This window comes from Dermacentor variabilis, chromosome 11, assembly GCF_050947875.1.
Source record: "Dermacentor variabilis isolate Ectoservices chromosome 11, ASM5094787v1, whole genome shotgun sequence".
Lineage (NCBI taxonomy): Eukaryota > Metazoa > Arthropoda > Arachnida > Ixodida > Ixodidae > Dermacentor > Dermacentor variabilis.
In genome coordinates this window covers 39,321,676-39,341,936 of record NC_134578.1, presented here as the reverse complement: position 1 = coordinate 39,341,936, position 20,261 = coordinate 39,321,676, and the positions used below count along the sequence as shown (strand labels likewise).

At 43.2% G+C, this 20,261-nt stretch overlaps 1 protein-coding gene across 1 annotated transcript in view; it reads left to right on the top strand.

The window, feature by feature from the left end:
- LOC142564023 (5'-3' exonuclease PLD3-like) overlaps positions 1-19,798 on the top strand; it is a 35,070-nt gene extending 15,272 nt beyond the window's left edge. Inside the window, exons 9-10 of the mRNA XM_075674827.1 lie at positions 4,869-4,971; positions 9,881-19,798. Coding sequence (XP_075530942.1) covers positions 4,869-4,971; positions 9,881-10,041 — 264 coding nt within the window. The 3' untranslated portion in view covers positions 10,042-19,798. The remainder of the gene's footprint in view (positions 1-4,868; positions 4,972-9,880) is intronic.
- The last annotated feature ends 463 nt before the right edge of the window (positions 19,799-20,261 follow it).

Below are 20,261 nucleotides of genomic sequence, written 5' to 3'. Positions count from 1 at the left end.
GTTGAAAGGTGGCATTGGCTGCATTTGCTGTTTGTCATGTGAATTTCGTGCATCGTATTCGTTCATTGACGTGTTAAATGGCGACGAGGTCCCAAGCAACTTCTCCAAGCAGTTTAAAATGGCACCACGTCTACCCTTGGCACACGCACCGGTGAAGGCAGTGATTAAGTGAAGTGTTGGGCAATGACTGTTGCAAATAAACCCGCAATCGTTCGGCTATTGCAGCTCAGTTGACTTCTACTATGATGCCAGGGGATGAGGATTTGGCGCATGCTTTGACTGTACTTTCATCAGTCTGTAGCAACAGCATGATGGTAGCCAAAATACGGACTGACTAGGCTTCAGGCAAGCGTAGATGTATGCAACAATTTGCTGAAAAATTTGAGCTATATTCTAGGAAGAATGGTCACTTCAATGATACTCTGGAACCCCATTGATATGTTTCTCACTTATGTGTTTTCCCAGCTGCTATGTTGCGTTTTCGTGGTCCCGAACTAATTGCCATTCTGTAATGTTCCTTCATGTTAGATTGTTTTTAAATGCAGCAGTGATTTAAATTTAGCGATGCAGAGGGAAACTTGCTCTCGCACATGGCTCCAACGACAATAAATGTACACATTGCAACGACCGGCATGTTAAAACTAGTGAGTGATATGTTGCCACAAGCGACCGATTCATTGTAACAAATGGCTGATACATTGCAACAAGCGACCATAGTTTACAATAAGCGACTGAGGTTGCACAAGCATTTAAAGGGAGAATATGCACAGAGCAGTTGTTGAAGGCTTGGCAAAGCACCCAAAGAACTGCACCATTTGAAAGCTGGAAGTCCGACGGCAATGTACGGAGTAGCGGGTTTCGCGGCTGAGGCTGTTGCACTATCGGCGGTTGAATCTTCAACAAAACACCGAATCTTTCGCTCTGTGGCCATAGTAGATGCAATCTTGTCGAGCATAGCTATCTCATGTGCTCTTATCTTATCAACTTCCCCTTCAGTTACGACAGCCATGTTCAATTCTTGCGCAAGTGTAACTGGCATGTGGATATGCATGATCCGGCAAAGCAGTGAGGCGTCGACGTTCGGTGGCGAGCTGCCGGGTATCCTGTGACGACTGCGATGCCAGAATCGCTTTTGGAAGTTTATTATGTCTTGTACGTTTCCGCCTGTAACGATTCGTGGAACAGAACTTTGTCGGACCTACAGCATGTCGAGCGTTGCAGTCACGAAACTAAGACAAAATGGCGGCTGTTTTCAGCATTTGAACGCTCGTGGTCCTTGGAGCCAATCATGACTTGCCATCTTGATCACATGCTCAAACTGGCCAATAATAGCGTTCTCTGCGAATTTTTTTTACTGTTGTTTTTTTCGTGACCACAGTGACGGCAATGTTCCCGACCATCGAATAATGAAGGCCAGAAATGTGCACTTTCAAATGATACCAAAGTGACACTGACAGAGCGTGTAGTTATTGAGTTATGCAGGACGAAAATCGGGCAAGATTTGTCCGCAGTTTAAAGAGCAACGCTTGCGGATTCGCATCTTTAGATCACGATAACGGAAGAATTACCCGGTATTTTGTAACCAAATTTTGGAGATAGGCATGAGAACATGTCAGGAACGCAGAAAATAAAAATGAATATTCAAATTATAGGGCGATTTTCGGTCCTAGAGACCCAGGTCACCCCTTAAATATATAGATGCCGTCCCCGCTCATAGCATGAGTCCTGAGGTGTCTAATAACTGCACTGCAGCCATTTAGAGCCGTTTCTGATGTTTGTTACTGTGGCGATTTGCAACTTTCTTTAATGCTACGTTTGCCCAGCTATTATGGTTTATTCCCCAGTCCCTTGAAATACTTGTCAATGTGGTTCTACTGTACTACTTTCAGTTCCATAGCACTGGATGCATTGATGGGCAACAGGATTATTAGCACAGTGATAAGACAGCATGCTTGGCACAATGCCGAGAATCGCATCTTTTGGAGACACTGATGAGTGTGGTGCTAGCCACACGGAAATATTGCAAAAGTAAAGGTGATTGTTCTGGAGTATGGCACACCTTTTTTTGGCCGCTTGTGGAATAGGTCACTCACCCTCCGATGAATCCGATACTTTGGACTCCGGAATATTCTGACTTTTGTGCGGTCCCTATTGAGTCCAAATGAGTTGTCGGTGAGCATAAGTGTTTTAGAGGCTTACCAGTGTATAGGGTTAATACCCATCGTGGAGGCATAGTGGCTTTGGTGATGCACTGCTAAGCCTGTAGGCAGGGCATCAAATCCCAGCCATGGGGGCCATGTTTGGATGGAGGAAATATGTAGTAATGCATAGAGAATGTATTAGAATGTATTATTATTAAATTTCTGTCCTGTGAAGGGCAGTTCTGCAGGCTTCATCTTTTTTCAGGCATGCTCCGTCTTTCTTGCGATAAAAAAAATAAGCAATTGTGAGACAATTGCCTTGTTTAATCTTGTGGTGCTTGCATGCCTATGTCTGTAATACAAATGTTTTCATGCCCCACCAGCCGAAAATAATCCCATCCGTCCAAAGCATTGTGCTTTGCGTCATAACCACCCGAACGCTGTTTATCCTGAACAGGCTCACACAACCACTTTTTGCTAAGCCCGATGGCACGGGATCAAATCCCAGCCGCTGCGGCCACATTTTGATAGAGGTAAAATGCAAAAACACCTGTCTACCATGCATTCGGTGCACGTTGAAGAACTCCAGGTGGTCAAAATTGATCCAGTCGCCCACTACAGCATACTGTATTTACTCGAATCTAGGCCGACCCCGATTCTAAGCCGACCCCCTAAAGTCCGAAGCCAACAAAAAATATATATATTACCTCAAATGTAGGCCGAACAAAAAAAGCTAGGGCAGCATTCACAAAATGCGAACAGCATTTATTGAATATGAAGGTGCAGAGCTCATTCAACGTCGTCGTCGCTGCTAGACTCATCCCTGTGTTCCTTGTCACTGTCACCTTCAAACAGTGCACTATCTTCAGTACCGTCAAGCGCATTAGATATGCTGCACTTTTTAAAGGCGCGCACGATCAAAGTACCTGGGATGTCGTCCCAAGCTTCAGCTACCCAGCCCGCCAGCTGTGATAGCAATGCACGTTTGATACGGCCCGTTGCCATTAGCATGTGGTCTTCGTAAGTCAACCAGTCCATTTAATATTTCTGCAGACGATCCTTGAAAGGTTTGTTGATGCAGACATCAAGTGGCTGCAACTGGCCCTACATACTGCCCGGTAAGACAGCGAGGTCCGTGTTCGCTTGGGCGAGCGCAGCCTTCACATTGTTGGTCAAGTGGCCACGGTAAGAGTCGACGACAAGGAGCAAGTTCTTTATCAAGAGGGTTCCTGGACGCCGTCGCTACCTACTCTTCCACCATCGCACCGGTCATCCACCCATTCTCATTTGCCCGCACAATGACATTTCTTGGGAAAGTTTCTCGAGTGGGCAGTGTCTTCCTTTTAAATATCATATGAAGAGGGAGTTTATGTCCATCAGCTGTGCAGCACAGAATCAGAGTTGTGCGCTGCTTCACGCAGCCCGCAGAGTGCACCTTCACCTCCATGGCACCCTTTTCATTCACGGTGTACGCCACTGGCATATCAAAATACACATCCGTCTGGTCGGCGTTGCTGTTTGCACAAGGTTGTAGCCTGCCGCTTCTCTCTTTTGCAGCACGTAGCGCTGAAAAGCTCTCACCTTTTCTTTAAAATCGCTTGGCAGCTTCTGGGTGATTGAAGTGCGACGTCGGAGGCTGAAGCCGAAGCACTTCATGAATTTCTGAAGCCAGCCCCAGCTGGCTTTGAAATCCTTTGGCGTTAGGCCTCGCTCCCTCGAAAGTTCCCTATCTTTCGCTTGGAGCACTTCTGTTGTCACTGGAAGGGCAGCTGCTCTCTGCATCCGAACAAAGTCGGCCAAAACTGTCTCCACTTCGTGGTGACGGCCTTTCTTTGGTCCACTAAATGCCATCCTCGTTGCGGCACACACAAAGAGCTGCTGTCATTGTTCCTTCCAACGACGGACATTTTTCTTGTCGAAGCCGAAGTCCTGCCCGGCTTGAAGGTTCGACGATGCCTCTGCGGCTATCACAACTTTTCGCTTGAAAGCGGCACTGTAGTGGCATCTCCTGCTTGGTGCCATTGCGATAACACCATGCCGCACACCGATACAACCGACACGACACAGGTCAAAATGGCGACCTCGCTTGTGTATGGTTGGCTACTAGCACGGCTAGTAGCAGCTGCGATACTGCCTTTTCTAGATGGTGCTAGCTATGCACCATATTTAGCAGTTTCAATGAAAAACTGGCGCGCTTTTTAAAATCCTCGAATCAAAGCCAACCCTAGAGCTTGGAATAGGATTATTTGAAAAAATCTATCAGCCTAGATTCGAATAAGTACAGTACCTCATAAATCATATTGTTGTTTTGGCATGTTAAACCCCAGAATTAAGATTTTAGCAACCACATTTCAACATCATTTTTTTTGTTTTCTTTTTTATCATACAGCCACAGACTGGAACAATTTTCCCACCCGAATCGCCATGATGACCGACCACCCCCTCATCAGAGGCTCTATTAATAATGATGATACTAATAGATGAATCATGTTTACTGCCATTGTAATACCATCCCTCACGTAATACCCTTGGGCCTTTGAGGTAAAAATAAAATAAAATTAAATTAATAAAACTTGTGTGTTGGGTTCTGATGCATGTTAAGGTTCCTGGTCAAGCAACGCAGCATAGGTCAGTGCGACATCATTTTCTGTGGAAGTTCTGCTTATTGATTTTCGCTGACTCATCTGCATCTGCTAATCTCTGCCTTTTTTTCTTGTTTACTTTCAGAAATTGTTCGAAGTCCCCGCTTTCACGCCCGAGCAAGAGTTGATACCGTTTGGGAGAGTGAACCACAACAAGTACATGGTCACTGATAACAAGGCATACATTGGTGAGTGAGATTATATCCTAAGGTTCCCGTGTTCTGTGGCAACATACGTCTGCATTGTGGTTTCTCATGCTCCCAACTTTTCCGTGTCAGCGTTCTCCACAATCTTTTCGCGGTCACATTAGTATGAATACTCTGTGTAATTTTTCGTTACAAATGCACTGTTACAAGAAATAGAAATTGCAAAACTTTTGCATGTAGAGTCAACATCCGCTTTTTTGGACTCCCTGAGGGCTGCGAAAACGTCCGACAAGTCGGCCAGTGTGAAAAAAAAATGAATGCATGCATTTTACTGCCCCCAAGGGCTCAAATCACCACAGGCACATCAAAAATAGCTCTGAAGGCATGCCAGTGCATCTATTAAGCGTATCAGTGCTCGTACTGTGATATAAGACAGCGGGTTCATGCATCTATAATTAAGGAATACATATCCAGCCCTGTGACAATTGCCCCTTCCCACTCTTGGTATGCTTCACTGTGTAAAGGCTGTTTCACATCCAGCAACTTGAGCGAAAAAATTTTTTGCTGCCGCGCATGTCGTTGGACAATTTTCACTGCCAGCTTTCACATGCGACGGCACAATTTCCATCACAGCGACACCAAAGATTGAACCCTGCTTTCAATGTATTCACGCCCTCTATTGTTACAATTAGACATCAAGGAAACCAGGAATACGTCTGAATCTTGTTACTTATAAATAGAATATGCTGTATGCTTTGTGGTCATCAACAACATTCTGCATTTATGATTGCTTAGTGCTCACAGCGGCAGAGACGCCGACACAACACGATGTAACATAGAGGTCAGCAGAAAAGCCTTACTTCAATGGCACTACCTATCAGCCCACCTAAAATCACGCCAATCGCTGCGACTCCACAACTGCATGACTAATTTGGAGGAACCCAGTCATGGAGAGCTGTGGCGATCGCAGCAGTCATGGAGTGACGGAAGTCACTGTGTTGTTGAGTGAAAATCGCGCCATGTGAAACAGCCTTGACATGGCTGTGTTGAGGTGAAGCTCACTTTTGGGAACTGGCACTATGCAACACGCCATACTGTGAGATTGCAAAGGTGGAGTGGGCACCATCACTAAGAACATCAAATTGTTTGAACACAAAACATGGCACCAAACAGCAAGAAACTTGCAGCTTGGCCTAGCGTTGCCATTGTGGTGGCTACGGCTGCCAGTGGATCTGTATGCGAGAGCGTCGGTTCGAGGCAATGAGATAATCAAAATGGCGGGGGTGATGGCTTCGATTCATGCTGTTTCAGACCTGCGGCCATGACAAGAAGTCCGGAAAATCATACGTACTTGTACATTCCCTTTATGGGGTACAGGGCGGTGCCGTGAAGGCATCTGAATTATCGGGCATGTCCCGAAAATGGGTCGACTGTATGGTTGGGAATGAGTCAATTGACAGTCACCTGAAAATACCGCGAAGCTATAAAGAAAATTCATTAGACTTTCCCTTACATTTGCATTCAACTGCCATACTATAGCACTGGTGAAACCAAATACCAGATGCAGCAAAGTAAATTTAAAATATTGTTGGCCATGGTTTATTTCAATGAATGTTCTCCTGCCACAGTGAAATCTCGATACAACGAAATTCAGGGGACTGTGGCAAATTGTTTGTTATTCTGAAAGGTGGTTATAGTAAAAGCCCCAAAATTAATCATTCCGCTCGCCAACCGATCAGCTCATCAGTCGTCACCGTATCAGCTATCCCCGAAAATGTCACCGTTGGCTCTTGGGCTGCACTGTTGCTATTTTCCATTGACTCTGTTGCTACATACCACCGAAGCACCGTATAATAAGAATGGCATGCACGCAAGAGACACTGATGCCGTGAAAACCACCGTCAAAAAGGAAATGCCATGTCGCTTCCAAAGCGCAATGTTTCTCTTTGTTTGTTTGTTTTCCACATTCTTTGCCATGAACACAGCAACTGTCTCGCTCGAGGTAGACACGTGAATTATTCCAAAGTGCAAGCGCGTGTAAACGACGCCGTCCGGAAAGAGAGACCGTCTGGCATCCCTGCCAGCACGGAAGTTACTTTTCTCTGTGTGCATATCTGGTACGGCTGCAGAAAGAAGTGCATAGGAAGAAAGAGGAGTGCTCAGAAAGAAGGGAGAAAGAAGAAAGAGACATGCGTCCATTGCTACGGGAGACTTGTATGGGCGGAGCATGCGCTTGTGAAGCTTGATGCATCGTCTTCTCCGCAATAGAAAAAGAAGTCTCTTCATTTGTTTTTTTCCTCCAGCACTGTCTCAGGTTTTCTGAACCCATACGCCATGGCATCTGCTTTCTTGACGTTAACAGTGCAAAATGTAGACGGGATACAAGACCAGAAGACAATACCGCAAGCACTGTGGTGTCGTCTGCGGTGTGCGACACCGCAGCGCTTGTGGTGTCGTCGTCTTGTCTCGTGTCCCATCTATGTTTTGCGCTGTTAACACCAGGATGGAAAATCTACAAGCCCAAGCTGCTATTCTAGCAATCTGCTTTCTGCGCCTGGTTGCCTGCAAGTCTGCTGTTCCCGCTTCCGGGATGGATACACGGAAATCAAAGAATGCTAAGATTTCGGAATATTAATTCGTAGTACTGAGGCATTGTTAACATGACATGAAAACTGAATAATTACTGTTATTCTGAAAAGTTGGGTATTTTCAAGTTCATAGTGCTGAAATATTCTTACATTGAAACTACAAGCACTGAGCAGGGTATCTCGGGAAACTTTGTTAATGTGGAGTTCGTAGTAACAGAGTTTCAATGTGTAACAAAACCCAAAATATAATATCCGAGACATCAGTTCTGACAAAGTGAGCATTTATTGACTCGCAGCTCAAAGTGTGTGTTTTGGTAAGAGACATATTAAATACTCGGCAAAAACAACTTGAAACGCCGCATTCTAGATGCGCATTGGCATTGTGGCCACCAGCTTGGCTTGGCTAGCTCGCAGCCAGCAAGCCAGCATACTGATCTTGTGTGATCATACCAGTTGTGCCTGCTTTACAGGAGACCCTCTGCTAATCTCTCAGGGGTGCCACGCCCACATTACTTTCTCACTGACTCGATCGTGAATAACTGTTTTATTGCTGATACCAGCTTGTATGCTTATAATGACTACTATCAAATATATTGAAGGTATTTTCTTGTCTACTATGGCATAATGAGGTTCGGTTCTACAGCCATGGAAGGAAAAGTTGATGTCGAACTGAATGTTGCAAGGAGCTACAAAGAAAATCCATGAGAGTTTCTTCATATCTACCTGTAAACTCTTAAAAGCTAATCCATAGCTGCCAATTCTCCTGAATTTCTCATAAAAACGAATTTGAGCTCCTTTTATCATTTTATTAATGCTGTTTCAGGTGTGACAAAAACATAGGCTCAGTTTGTGAAAAGTCGTTAAGGTGTAAAAGGATAGGGTGCTGCAAGATGACGAAGAGAAAATCACCTACAAGAAAGAAATTGTGATAGTCGCCATGTACTAGATGGATATTTGCCTTGAGTAAGCTTATTCAAGAAGTTCCTGAAATAGGCGAAATCAGCAACAATACAGTCACTAAAAAGTCAGTGATCTAATGGTTGTTCTATCCTTTGATTATTCAACAACCTCACAGGATCCAGCAAGAGTATTGTGTGAGGGGGGAGATTATACAATATATATATCTTCATAATTGGAAGCATTACAAAGAATGGGAAGAGAAAATGAGTATATAAGACATATAATAAGTTACATAAAATGAGGTGACATTACATTATAGTTAGCGGAACACAATATGCACTATTGGAATGAATGGTGACATACACAATGTAAGGGTACATCATTTAACACTGTCAAATTTTACAAAAGTAATATAGAGTACATCTCTTGACAGTGGTCAAATACAGAAGTTAGCGAGAAGACTGTGGTGGCTTACTGGCTATGGTGTTGGTCTGCCAAGCATGAGGTCGCGGGATCGAATCCCAGCCACGGCGGCCGCATTTCGATGAGGGCGAAATGCAAAGACGCCCGTGTGCTTAGATTTAGGTGCAAATTAAAGAACCCCAGGTGTTCCAAATTTCCGGAGTCCTCCACTACAGCGTGCCTCATAATCAGATGGTGGTTTATGCACGCAAAACCCCGTGTTATCTTTTTTGAAGCGAGAAGCGTGTACGTAATTAAGAAAAAAAATAATGAAAGCAACTGGTCAAGAACAAATAGCGGTTATTTCATGACGAAACTTGACAGGGTTATGAATGTGGACTACATTATCAGGGAGACTATTCCATAGTTCAATTGCTAGTGGTAACACTGATGAATTGAAAGCGTTTGTGTGGCCAAAGATGCATTTGAAGGAGCAGTCATTGTGCAGACAGCGAGATGTTCTTAACGGTTGCTACACTGTTCCAAACGTTGTGTGTGGCTTGCCAGTATAACAGTAAATCACTGTTTATAAACTGCATACGTACCCCATATAATGTGTGTACAAGGGGCAAACTCAAATAAAATTCTTGCTTTCATCTCTCCACCCAACCTCCCTCTTGTCATGTCCACAAAATTTTTATAAATTTCAGTCTTAATAGGTTAGCAGGTTGGCAGTCCAAAACTGTTATCTTTGAACTTTGTTTTTTCATCATGATTTGATCATGACTGCACATAACATACACATATTAAGCAGTCTTAGCGTCACCATTACTTTCTTATTTCTTTCCTCACCATATTCATCATTTTTAGCCCTTTGGACTGATTTCAATTCTAAAAATGTGTGTTCTTCAGATGCACCCAAATTTGCAGAATATTTTACCAGCAGACGTTTTAGAACTTCTTTTTCTTGTGTCTGTGTTTTTTATTTGAAAGCACATGGTGCCCCTTCTCACAGCTAGCGCGTAAAGTGTTGACTTTGTCTGAAATCTTCTCATTTGCAGGAACGTCAAACTGGACCCCTGACTATTTCATCAACACTGGTGGCGTCGGCCTCATTCTGGACCAATCGGGCAACAATGAGACGTCGTCCCAGCCAATCACAAATCAGCTGAACTCAGTATTTGAGCGGGACTGGAACTCGCCGTACGCGCGATGGCTGTGATACCCAGCAGCGACCCTCTCTTAGGTCGCGCTCAGCTCAGGAGAGTGCTCAGTCTTTGTTTGTGCAGCGCAAGGACAGATTGTTGAACGTATTAGTGCCCATGATAGGAGTCAACGATGTGTGTGATCAACCAGCTCTCTATCGGTGGTGGGAAGAGGGAAGGTTGCTGACGTGTTTTCCAACTTTCGACAATGGATTCATCACAGGCAAGCTTCTACAGCAGATGAGAGTAGAGTGGACGAGCCAGTTGGCTGATTGTTAAATGACACAGTGCGTGTGTACGCACCTACTGTTTGTCCAGTCCTGAGGCGTTGTTCTTTAGTGACAACTTTAGAGGAGCCCTGCAAGACTATATAAGTCACCTGAGGGTGTGGGCCGATTGATTGTCACATGTTACGAGCATCATTGCAGTTTCAGGTTCTGTTACTAAAAACCAGCAGGTGTTTCAACGTGTTTTACCCTAATCTTTCTCTAACTTGCCCCATGATACACCTGCAGCAGGTGTACAATGCCAGTTCATCTGACATGAATATTTTCATTGTCTCTTTTAAGTTGGCGCACACGATGTTTGACATAATTGAGTTCCGCAAGCACATCTTTCTAAGTTTCTTATACGAACTCATGCCTTGCATATTTACTTCAGCAAGCAAGATGGCTGGAAATGCCGTCTTTTTTTTCATATTTTTTTTACATTCTTGTACGTACTAGTGACCTGGTGCAAAGGGTTTACAGCTGCAGGCACGCTCTGGAATAAACAATATACAGCTGTGCTAGTTAGGAATTACAACACTGCGTCATGCTAAACCAGCACTAAATACAGGCGTGACATTGCCAGAAGTCCAGAAGATGATTGCTGAACTATAAACGAAGTTCACCTGTTCAGGTGGCTTGGTCCTATGGTATTCTAGCTGAACAGGAGGTTACAAATCTGGTTCCCATGGCCACAGCTTCCATGTTTGGAGAATGCAGATGCAAAACCACTCGGTTTACGTTTGCATTAATGAAGATGAGGTGTGCATTGTGACACCCCCATGCTGGGCCTCTCATAGCCCAGATGTTACTTTGGGTCTTTAAGCCTAATCAACTGATCTATACTGAGGGTGGCTGTGCATTGTGATTAACACCTCAACTGCAACGATAGAAATGTTCTGCAGTAAAGCTTAGTTATAGTTCAGTGTTTCACCACTGCACTTATGTCTAGTCTGTGTTTTGTGCTGGTTAATCATGACAGACAGCTGGAGTTGGCAGTTAAGAGTTGAAAGACGTCATTGTGTGGAGAGATCACATTCTAAGCTGCACGTCTCGGGCATGTTATGGGCAAGTTGCGAAATATGTTGTCACGAATACATATGCAATGCTGTTATCGGCACGGTGCAGGTAAAGTGGGGGTCATGTAGGCTGAGTGACAGGGTTACGTACAGATGAATTTGTGGGCTATGACTGGCACAGTTGCAAGCTTCGCTAGTACGAGTTGCATGGGAAGGTGAATGCATTTGGGTGCAAGTGTCAAGAGTAGTTTTCGGCGGTACATTGTTGCAGCTTCTGTTCCGGTACTCCCATCTTGTTAACTGATATCCAGCTACTCATTGAGTGCGATTCATTTTTTTGCCTTGTGACGTCACCATTGGGCACAGCAGGGAGGGACACTTTGACATATCGTAGTTTCGTGCATTTAACCCGTACCAGAAACTTAAGAAATTTTAGCTACACATTGAAAGTGCGGGTCGTGATGTATTCTGCCTTCAGGTGGGACTTTGGAGCAATGAATTGTGCATTGCCGTGAAGCCACACTTGGAGGCAAAATTCACGTTATAAAACTTTTGAACAAGAGAGAGATTGAGGAAAATGGAGGCTTGAAGCACTCAGCAATTGTCGAACAGGAAATGCCGCTGGAGCTAGCATTGTCCTCCGTCCGGGCAGTCCTGCCCCGAAAAAGGACAGATCCCCTTGTCGAAACGTTACTTCCAGAGACATTGTTTGCTCTGCCATTGTTGAGCATTGTCGAGAAGCTGCACTGCTCATACCAGCATTTAAAGTGGTTCAATGTATGAAAGAAAACTGTTGCTTAGGATTTGTTTTGCGCCGACAACTGCACCGGCATGTCTTTCGTAAAGGTTTCAACACTTGTATGCAGTTAATTGCGCCGGTTATCATCAGCCTGTATGTTCAGTTGCACCTTTCCCTAGAACTCTATTTTATTGCTGTTCTGCATCGACCTTCCCCATCATATCCCTGCAAATTTCCCTACCTCGTCCCACTCTGCCATTCTCGACTGCATTTCACCTTTCCTTGGCACCTTTTCTGTAACTTAACTTAATTAGTAGTGGAATGCTAATCTGTTCTATGCATTACAGAACCCTTCGAACTTTACCTCTTCTCTTTAATTTGAACCATAACATCAGCTACCTGTGTTAGGTCTTTAATTCATACTGCCATATTCCTGTCCCCGACGTTTCTTGGTCATACATGCATAAGGTTTCCTTTTTGTTTTATTTTTTCAATTGTAGTTTGGGGTTCAGGTTATATGTGGAACCATAGTATAACCAAAAGAGAAATGCAGATAAACTTTCCAGTGAACTTGGCATGTTCAACATAATAGATTAATTTTGGTCAAGTTCTGACCAACATTTAGAGAGCATGATGGCTTAGGTTTTACAGGGTCGCAAAATGTTTTCGGTGCAACATTCAGACACTTTAATGGCACCTGTAGTATACTCAGTACAAGTTATTTCTTTGAATATGTGCTTATATTGTGAACTCTTGTCTATTATAGCAGTTAACTGTGGCAAAGGAGATTTGCTGGGCTTGTATCATGGCAAAGAGCAAACCTGAGGGGCTTAGTACTTTTTAACTGAGCTATGAACAGTTCACATAAATCTCTGCGTTAACACGATCATTAACTAGTTACTGCCTTTTCTTCCTTCTTTTTTTCTGTACCTTGCATCATCACTACCATCTGACGTGCCCACCCTTCTTACTGAACCACCACATGTGACTCACTTCGCTTGCATTGATGAATTCTCAAAGCACTTGCATGTCATGATTCTCTTACACTTTCGTAATATCGTGAGCTCATGGTAATCCAAGCCAGGGTGATTCGGACTTTCAATGTTTTCACCACATTTTGAAGCCGCTTAATAGCATTAACTCGAACAAAGATTTTGGTTAATTCAAACTAAGTATTCGGCCTCCTAGGGACTGGTCTTCATGGCAAACATGAATGCTTGGAGGACATTTATGAGGCATGATTTCACAGTACTGTTAGAGAACTTAGTACAGGAGAACCTCGTTGATACGATCCCCGTTTCGTACAATTTCCCAGCACCAACGTTTGTGACTAAGAACACAAGAAATGCCCCATACAGTGGCACATTTTTTTTTTACTTCTTGATACATTCTCGAAAAACACAATCTTTTGGCACTGACATTCAGTACATCGCCAAATTGCAGTCGTATGGTACATTTTTCGGCCACTAGATCCCATGTAAAGAAGAAAAAGCCAGAGGCACGCGCGATCGTGAACAGTAGCCGCATGCTGCAGCAGTTTTCTCGCCGTACTCGCCCACCCATGTCACGTGAAAACGCCAGCGCTCACTTGGTTCGCTATTCCGGTATGACAAATTTTGCCGGTCGTCGCGCGCCACCAGTGCCGTGTTCACAGCTATCGCCGCCAACCCTATTGCGATAAGCATTTCGACCTATCTTTGAAAACATCTTCAACTACCACTGAAGGCGACGTTACTAGAACCAACAGAGCTTCACAGCTCTGCTGAAAACGTGGGCCCCATGGCAGTTGTGAGAACTAACGGCGCTGTGATCGAGTCGCACAACTTGCAGCACTCGATACCACACGGGATACAACCGATACAACCACACGGATACAACCACACGATACAACCACACGATACAACCACACGGGACTCAGTTGCGTGCCTTCGCTGCAGCTGAGTCCCGTGTGGTTGTTTTGTTGCTGCACATTTGTTGTGCCCTGCAGAAGTTCGTTCGGAGGTTTGAGCACTCTGAGATCGTGCTGGTCTGCCGAGGTGTGAAGCCTGGCTTTTGTGTAGAGCCTGCAATATGCCGACATGCTTTGCTCCGGGTTGTAAAAGTAGCTACAAGTCATCAGCTAAGTGCCACTTTTCATTTGTAAGCATTCTTTGGCGAATACCACAGGTCTATCATGCTAAAAAGTATGTCTTGTATCGCCACAAGAATGTGTAATTTGTAAAGTTGAGATGCTTAATCGTCATAATAATATAAATGTAGATGATTGGTAGCTTTATAAGCGATAAGAAACAATTTACAAAAAGTCAGATTCATCAGAAAGAATACCCATAAGGATACATAGGGCTCCATAGAATATGCATGGGGAAGCACTTAGTATAGATGGGCCAAATGAAATTTGAGTACGGGCCAACTTGAAATTTGGGGTTGGGCCAACTCTAATTTAGGGAAAGGCCAACTGAAATTTAAAGGTGGGCCAATTTGAAATTTGGATGTAGATGAACTTGAAATTTGCGGCTGGGCCAACTTGAAATTTTGGAATAGGTCAACTGCAAGTTTGGGGGTAGGTGAACTTAAATTTGGGAGTTGGCCAGCTTGAAATTTGGGGGTGGGCCAACTGAAATTTGGGGGCAGGCTAGCACACAATAAGACTTTCTCCAAGGAAATGCATATTATATAATATGTAAGAGAGCTTTCCATTTGGAGATGGCACAATAAACAATTTTAAAGCTTTGATGCTCTCCGCTAGGTTATTTTTTTTTCTTCCCTCATTCGCTATCCTGCATTTCCCCCTCTTACATTCTTGCATTCTTCTTTTTTATAGGATGTATGAATGAGGCTCTACTGTAAATGCACAAGGAGGAGGTTTTTGGCGCTAATACATGAAGTTGTTCATAACGCCTGAATTTACACTTTTATTCAGAAATTCTGACTACTAGATTTCATTTATCTTGTGTTGGTGAGATTTTCACGAAAAATAGCTGCCTATTTTAAGCGATCATCATCATCGTTGGCCTATTTTATGTCCATTGCAGGACATAGGCATCTCCCTACAATCTCCAATTACGCCTGTCTTGCCCAAGCTGATTCCAGCTTGCACCTGCAAATTTCCTAATTTCATCACTCCACCTAGTTTTCTGCCATCCCTGACTTCCCTTCGCATGGTACCATTCTATAAGTCTAATAGTCAACCGGTTATCTACCCTACACTTTAGTTTTCATGCCTAGCTCCATTTTTTTCCTCTTAATGTCAGCTAGAATAACAGCTATCCCTGTTTTCTTTCTGGTCCACACTGTTCTCTTCCTGTCTCTTAATGTTACGCCTGACATTTTCATTCCATCGCTCTTTGCACGGTCCTTAGCTCGTTCTCAGGCTTCTTTGTTAACCACCATGTTTCTGCCCCATATGTATACCTTAAGCTATAGCATTGTAAAGTTTTTATATCATTCAATGGATGCTTACATTGCATATCCAAGGTTCTGGGTCTCGCTTAAGGTAATGATGGGACAACGATCACATTGAGCACAAATTTTCATTTATCAGCATATTAAATGACTTGGAGGCACGCTTGTGATTAACTTTTATGCACATATTTGTTTACACTGTTGCTCTAACACACAATGCAATATGTGTCGATAGATATGCGAGTTTAAGAATGTGGTAGGACAAAGAGGGGAGGGGTTGGCCAGGTGAGCTGTAGGTAGTAGCACATGTATGTACCATCAACATAGATTGGAATGCGAAAAGCACATAACTGATCAGAATTACTGTTATGCATAATTTCATAAAAGTGCAACATGTAATCGCTTTGTTGGAAAAAAATCTGTGGGAAAAGAAAAAATTTGCAACTACCTGACAGGAGCACAAAGCTGCTACGGAAACCCAAATGGGTTTCTCAGAAAGCCTCGCAGTTGGTGAGAAGTGCATCTTGGTTCATTTCTCTTTTATAAAGCTTCCTCCACTTTGCAGGTTTTTCACAGAACTGATTTGCCATACGCATTGTGAGACTGTTTGAAAAGTTCTCTTGCACAAGACTGCATTGTAATGCACACATTGTCACGTCGAATGAAGAAATGCAGGGTTTTGTGTGACTGGGGCAATAGTGCTTACGGAAACATGAGCGGTAGCATTTGTTACAGGCACTTCTAAGCATGTGCAAGGCCACTCTGACGTATGCCCTACACTTGGCCAACATTTATCAAGCACTGAGTGGCACTCTATGTCACTTACGTATTCTCCTCTCATCAACTTATTTTGTATCGTTATCATTTCAATACTTAAGTTCACTCAGAACCTGTTGCATACTGCCGATTACCCCGCCACTGCTGCCAGAGTAGTGGGATAGATTGCAGGTTTATAGCCAAGCTGTTAGGGTAAAGATGCTCACTGCGTTGACCATCAACGTGTGGTTATTGTAATTTATGTTACCACTACAATCCATTGCGTCTTTGCACTTTGTTTGATCTCATGCACTCTTTCAAAATGTGGCAGCATATCTCAGGCCTGCTTGAGGGTGGCGTTTGGTGTGGTACTTCCCGTTGAAACGGCGCAATGGCTGGCACGACCACGCTCCAGCGTATTATTCAAGTTCTTTATGCAACGTTTTAATGTTGCAATGTTTTAATTCCCACTCCTCATTGTCTGTATAATAAGTACATGATTACGCTATCCTGTAGCCATGTACCGAGTTTTTCTTCATTATCACTTTGATTCTTCTTTATGTGTACACCACCAATTTTCAACGTCTTTTGTCCTCTGTCCATCCCACCAATCTTGAAGGCAACTGAGCTCCCTCTTGTGATCGCCATGCAGTGTCCTGTTTTTAGTCAAAACGTGACACAAGATTTGAAATTAAGCGTACATGGGATACAATATGTTTGAGTTTGGTATTCAGATAATCCCATTCAGACACTGTAAAGGTTTGCACTCTTGCTGAAATATGCATGGCAAATGTATTACTTACTGCAAGAAGTTAATTTCTTGATCAAAATATTCGTAATAGCAAGGCTCTTGAGTCATCACTTACTTGAGCATAGTATTTACGGGTTTTACAAGTTTTACCTGTTTGTACTTCGTAATGAAGTGAGAGCCCATATTTCTTTGGACTAAATGCCAAACAGCAAAAATGTGTAGCTTTTTCACTGCTGGACCATTGGCATGCACATTTATTATTGATTTCTTTAATGTCATGCATAAAATCATGTAAATGACATTCAGTATTCCTAAAGGAAATCACTTGTATGTCTGCACATAATTTCACTGCTGTACTATTTCTTGTTTTTGCACAGGCAGCTGAATGTACTCGACAATAAGTTTTCTTCTTTTTGCACAAGATCTACTTGACATATCTCCAGAACAAAGGTTAGCTAATTTTAAATTGATTCACAGGGCACATTTACCAGTAGTCATGCGTCTAAGGAGCTGGAGCTTTTTGTGCTAAGCTGGCTGATTCCTATTCTGTACATGAGCTGAGCACCTTTTCTTATGCTATTTTGCACAACGCAGAAAACACAGTGGAGGCTACTTCACCCCCTACACTTTCTTTGTTTCTTTGTTACATGTTATTTGTTGAGTTTCACATCGCGTTAGAGATGTGTGGTTTGTTTGGGGCCTCAGTTGTACGGTGTACTGTTGCACCAGGCCAACTGTTGTTAGCGCTATGAAAAATCCCGTACATAATGGTCTGTTTTGCATAATGAACTATGTAGGTAATTCTTTCCATTGTGACTTCCTCTGTGTTAGCGCATGAGACCAGATAACCTAAGTGAGCAAACCTTTGTAGTAATCTGTACTCCAGATTGTGTCTAGTAAAACCATGTAATCCAAGTAAATAGTGGCAATTCTGGCAGGATTTGCTTGAGGCAGGCTGCTCTATTTGTATAACACTTCCCATAGGCTGCAAGCATGTTTTGGTGATTTTACATTGTTTCATCTTCTCAGTCTTCAATTGAGTGTGCTTATTTGAAGGATGTTTTGACATTGACATTCACTTGTATGTAGTTGTTGTCTTCGCGGCCAAGCAACAAGATGGACACTTTGTTCATTTTTACTGAGTGCTAAGCCACCTCTTCACACCCGTCATGAGAGGAATTGTTCAAATGCCACGGGCAGTTTGTTTTTATGTTTTTTTTTCTTGCAAGGTACTTAGAAATGAAGTAATGTAATGGTTGGTTGCATAAACCAGAGCATAAAGGTTTACAAAAGCTTCTGGAGCAGAAGCCACTAGAGCCACCTCCAAGGACAGGCGAAGCCGTAGCAGCATATTCCTGTATCTGAAAGACAATGCCATGTCTCAATGACAATCCTAGTAGTATGCAAATCACGTTTCATGATAAATTGCACAATTAATATTCAATCAAAACTTGCTGCGGGCAGTTCAATTGCTTACTCTCCGTATTCTACTTCCTTCTTACTGGTGATCTATTTCATAATCATTGGTAGAATTTATCTTCATTGACATGTGTCAGAGAACACATACTCAACAACTTGCATGCAACGTGCAACTTGATTTCCAAGTTAAAGCTCGCAGAATATGCTACGGGTGTGTTTTGATTCTGACCAGCATTGGTGACAGTCTGTGTTGTCTGCCAAAAAGACAGCTTCGAGACCAAGTAATGGAACGGATCTGAAATACGTCTCTTCTACTTGATGCCATTTCGCGTTGACAAGAAAGAGCCAAAGACACATATTATTGCTTTCTTTTAACTTTGTGCAAATGTATTAACACCACAGCGTAGCGTGCATTGAGTGCATAAGGAAATGTGACTGCATTGTCTTGTGTGCAGAACAGCCCTCCCGTCGAGTTTCAAAATATTCTACTTGGCTGCCATCATGTTTGGACAGAAAGGTAGTCGGCATTGTTTTTTACTTCAGTGCCATCTTCATGAAGCTGACTCTTTTGCCGGCTTCATCAGAATTGGAACAAGACTTGAGATTGCTCCTGTCCGCTTATCTTTCTATTTAGCCATCTCCAACGGGCATTGGTGCACAGCCTCAGTTTTCTGTTGCTCGCCGGGCACTACAGCTTTTCGTGCTCGTAATAACATGGTGTTTATATGTTGCTTTCTGAATTCCTTTTCCACTCCTGAAGTCATTTTGTATGGGGAAGTGGTATGAAATTTAGAGGACGTTTAAGCTTTGTCTTTAAAAGTGGAACACGACAGCATTCAAAGATCCCCGACTGCTTCTCATGCTTCCGAGCAACTGCAGTATATGTAACCATAATGTTTTCCCGGGAATGCTGGCGGCGAACACTGCACGAAGGCAGCTTTCTGTGGTGCGCCACAGAAGACGGACCTCAAGGGGCAGCTGGAGAAGGGGTTTGTGTCTGCGTAACAGAATTATGTTTTCTCGTATATTCAGATTACAATCCGACGCTATCATGCTTGGAGGTTGTGTGTAAATTGTACTTTACAAATATTCTTACGTATTTTACTTTGAGAAATTCAATTTGTTCAGTAATGCCTATGCACCACACGGAGGGCCTGCGTGGATCGGGATGCGGGGATCAGGATTTTTTCTCGCACGGACAACGGCGCCGACGCCAGATTTTGTGCGACACGGGGCCATTAATGCTGTCGCATTAAAACTCTGATCGCAAATGCCTAATGCAGTACATGATGATGCACTTTGTATATATGTACAATGAACATCACATCTGACAGTGTTGCCGAGTGCCAATGTATTATATTTGCTGTGACCAGACTTAGTGGTCTTTGGCTGTAAAAATGCAAAAAAAATGAATGTATTCAATACGCCTTTGACTATGCATAAGGTACACAGTGACTGTGTCTCTGAAACATGCACCAGTGGGGTCCTGTGTTCATGTACCATCTGCATTTTCACCTGCCTGTTGTTTTCCTCGCATTTCCCTGAGGAGCACAAAAAAGGAATGTGAATTCCATACTTGAGATTCCTGCTAAAGCATTACGCCAGAAGGCAGACTCTGTATATCTATTGACAATGTACAACTACTATTTGTATAGTTAAGTGTGTTTGTTAGGATGTACAACATAACTGCAAAGCAACAGAGGGGTCCATGAACTCGCTTTGTACAGAAAAGTGCCAAGTAAATAAAAATTTGTCAGTCCGAAATTGTTTCTTAATTCTATTTCATTTTATTACTTTTGGTCTATTATTTCGAAGCATGAAAGTCAGAGTTAGCTCCATACTTCAGAGCATACATAAAGGAAATTGTCTTGTAAAACTAATATTA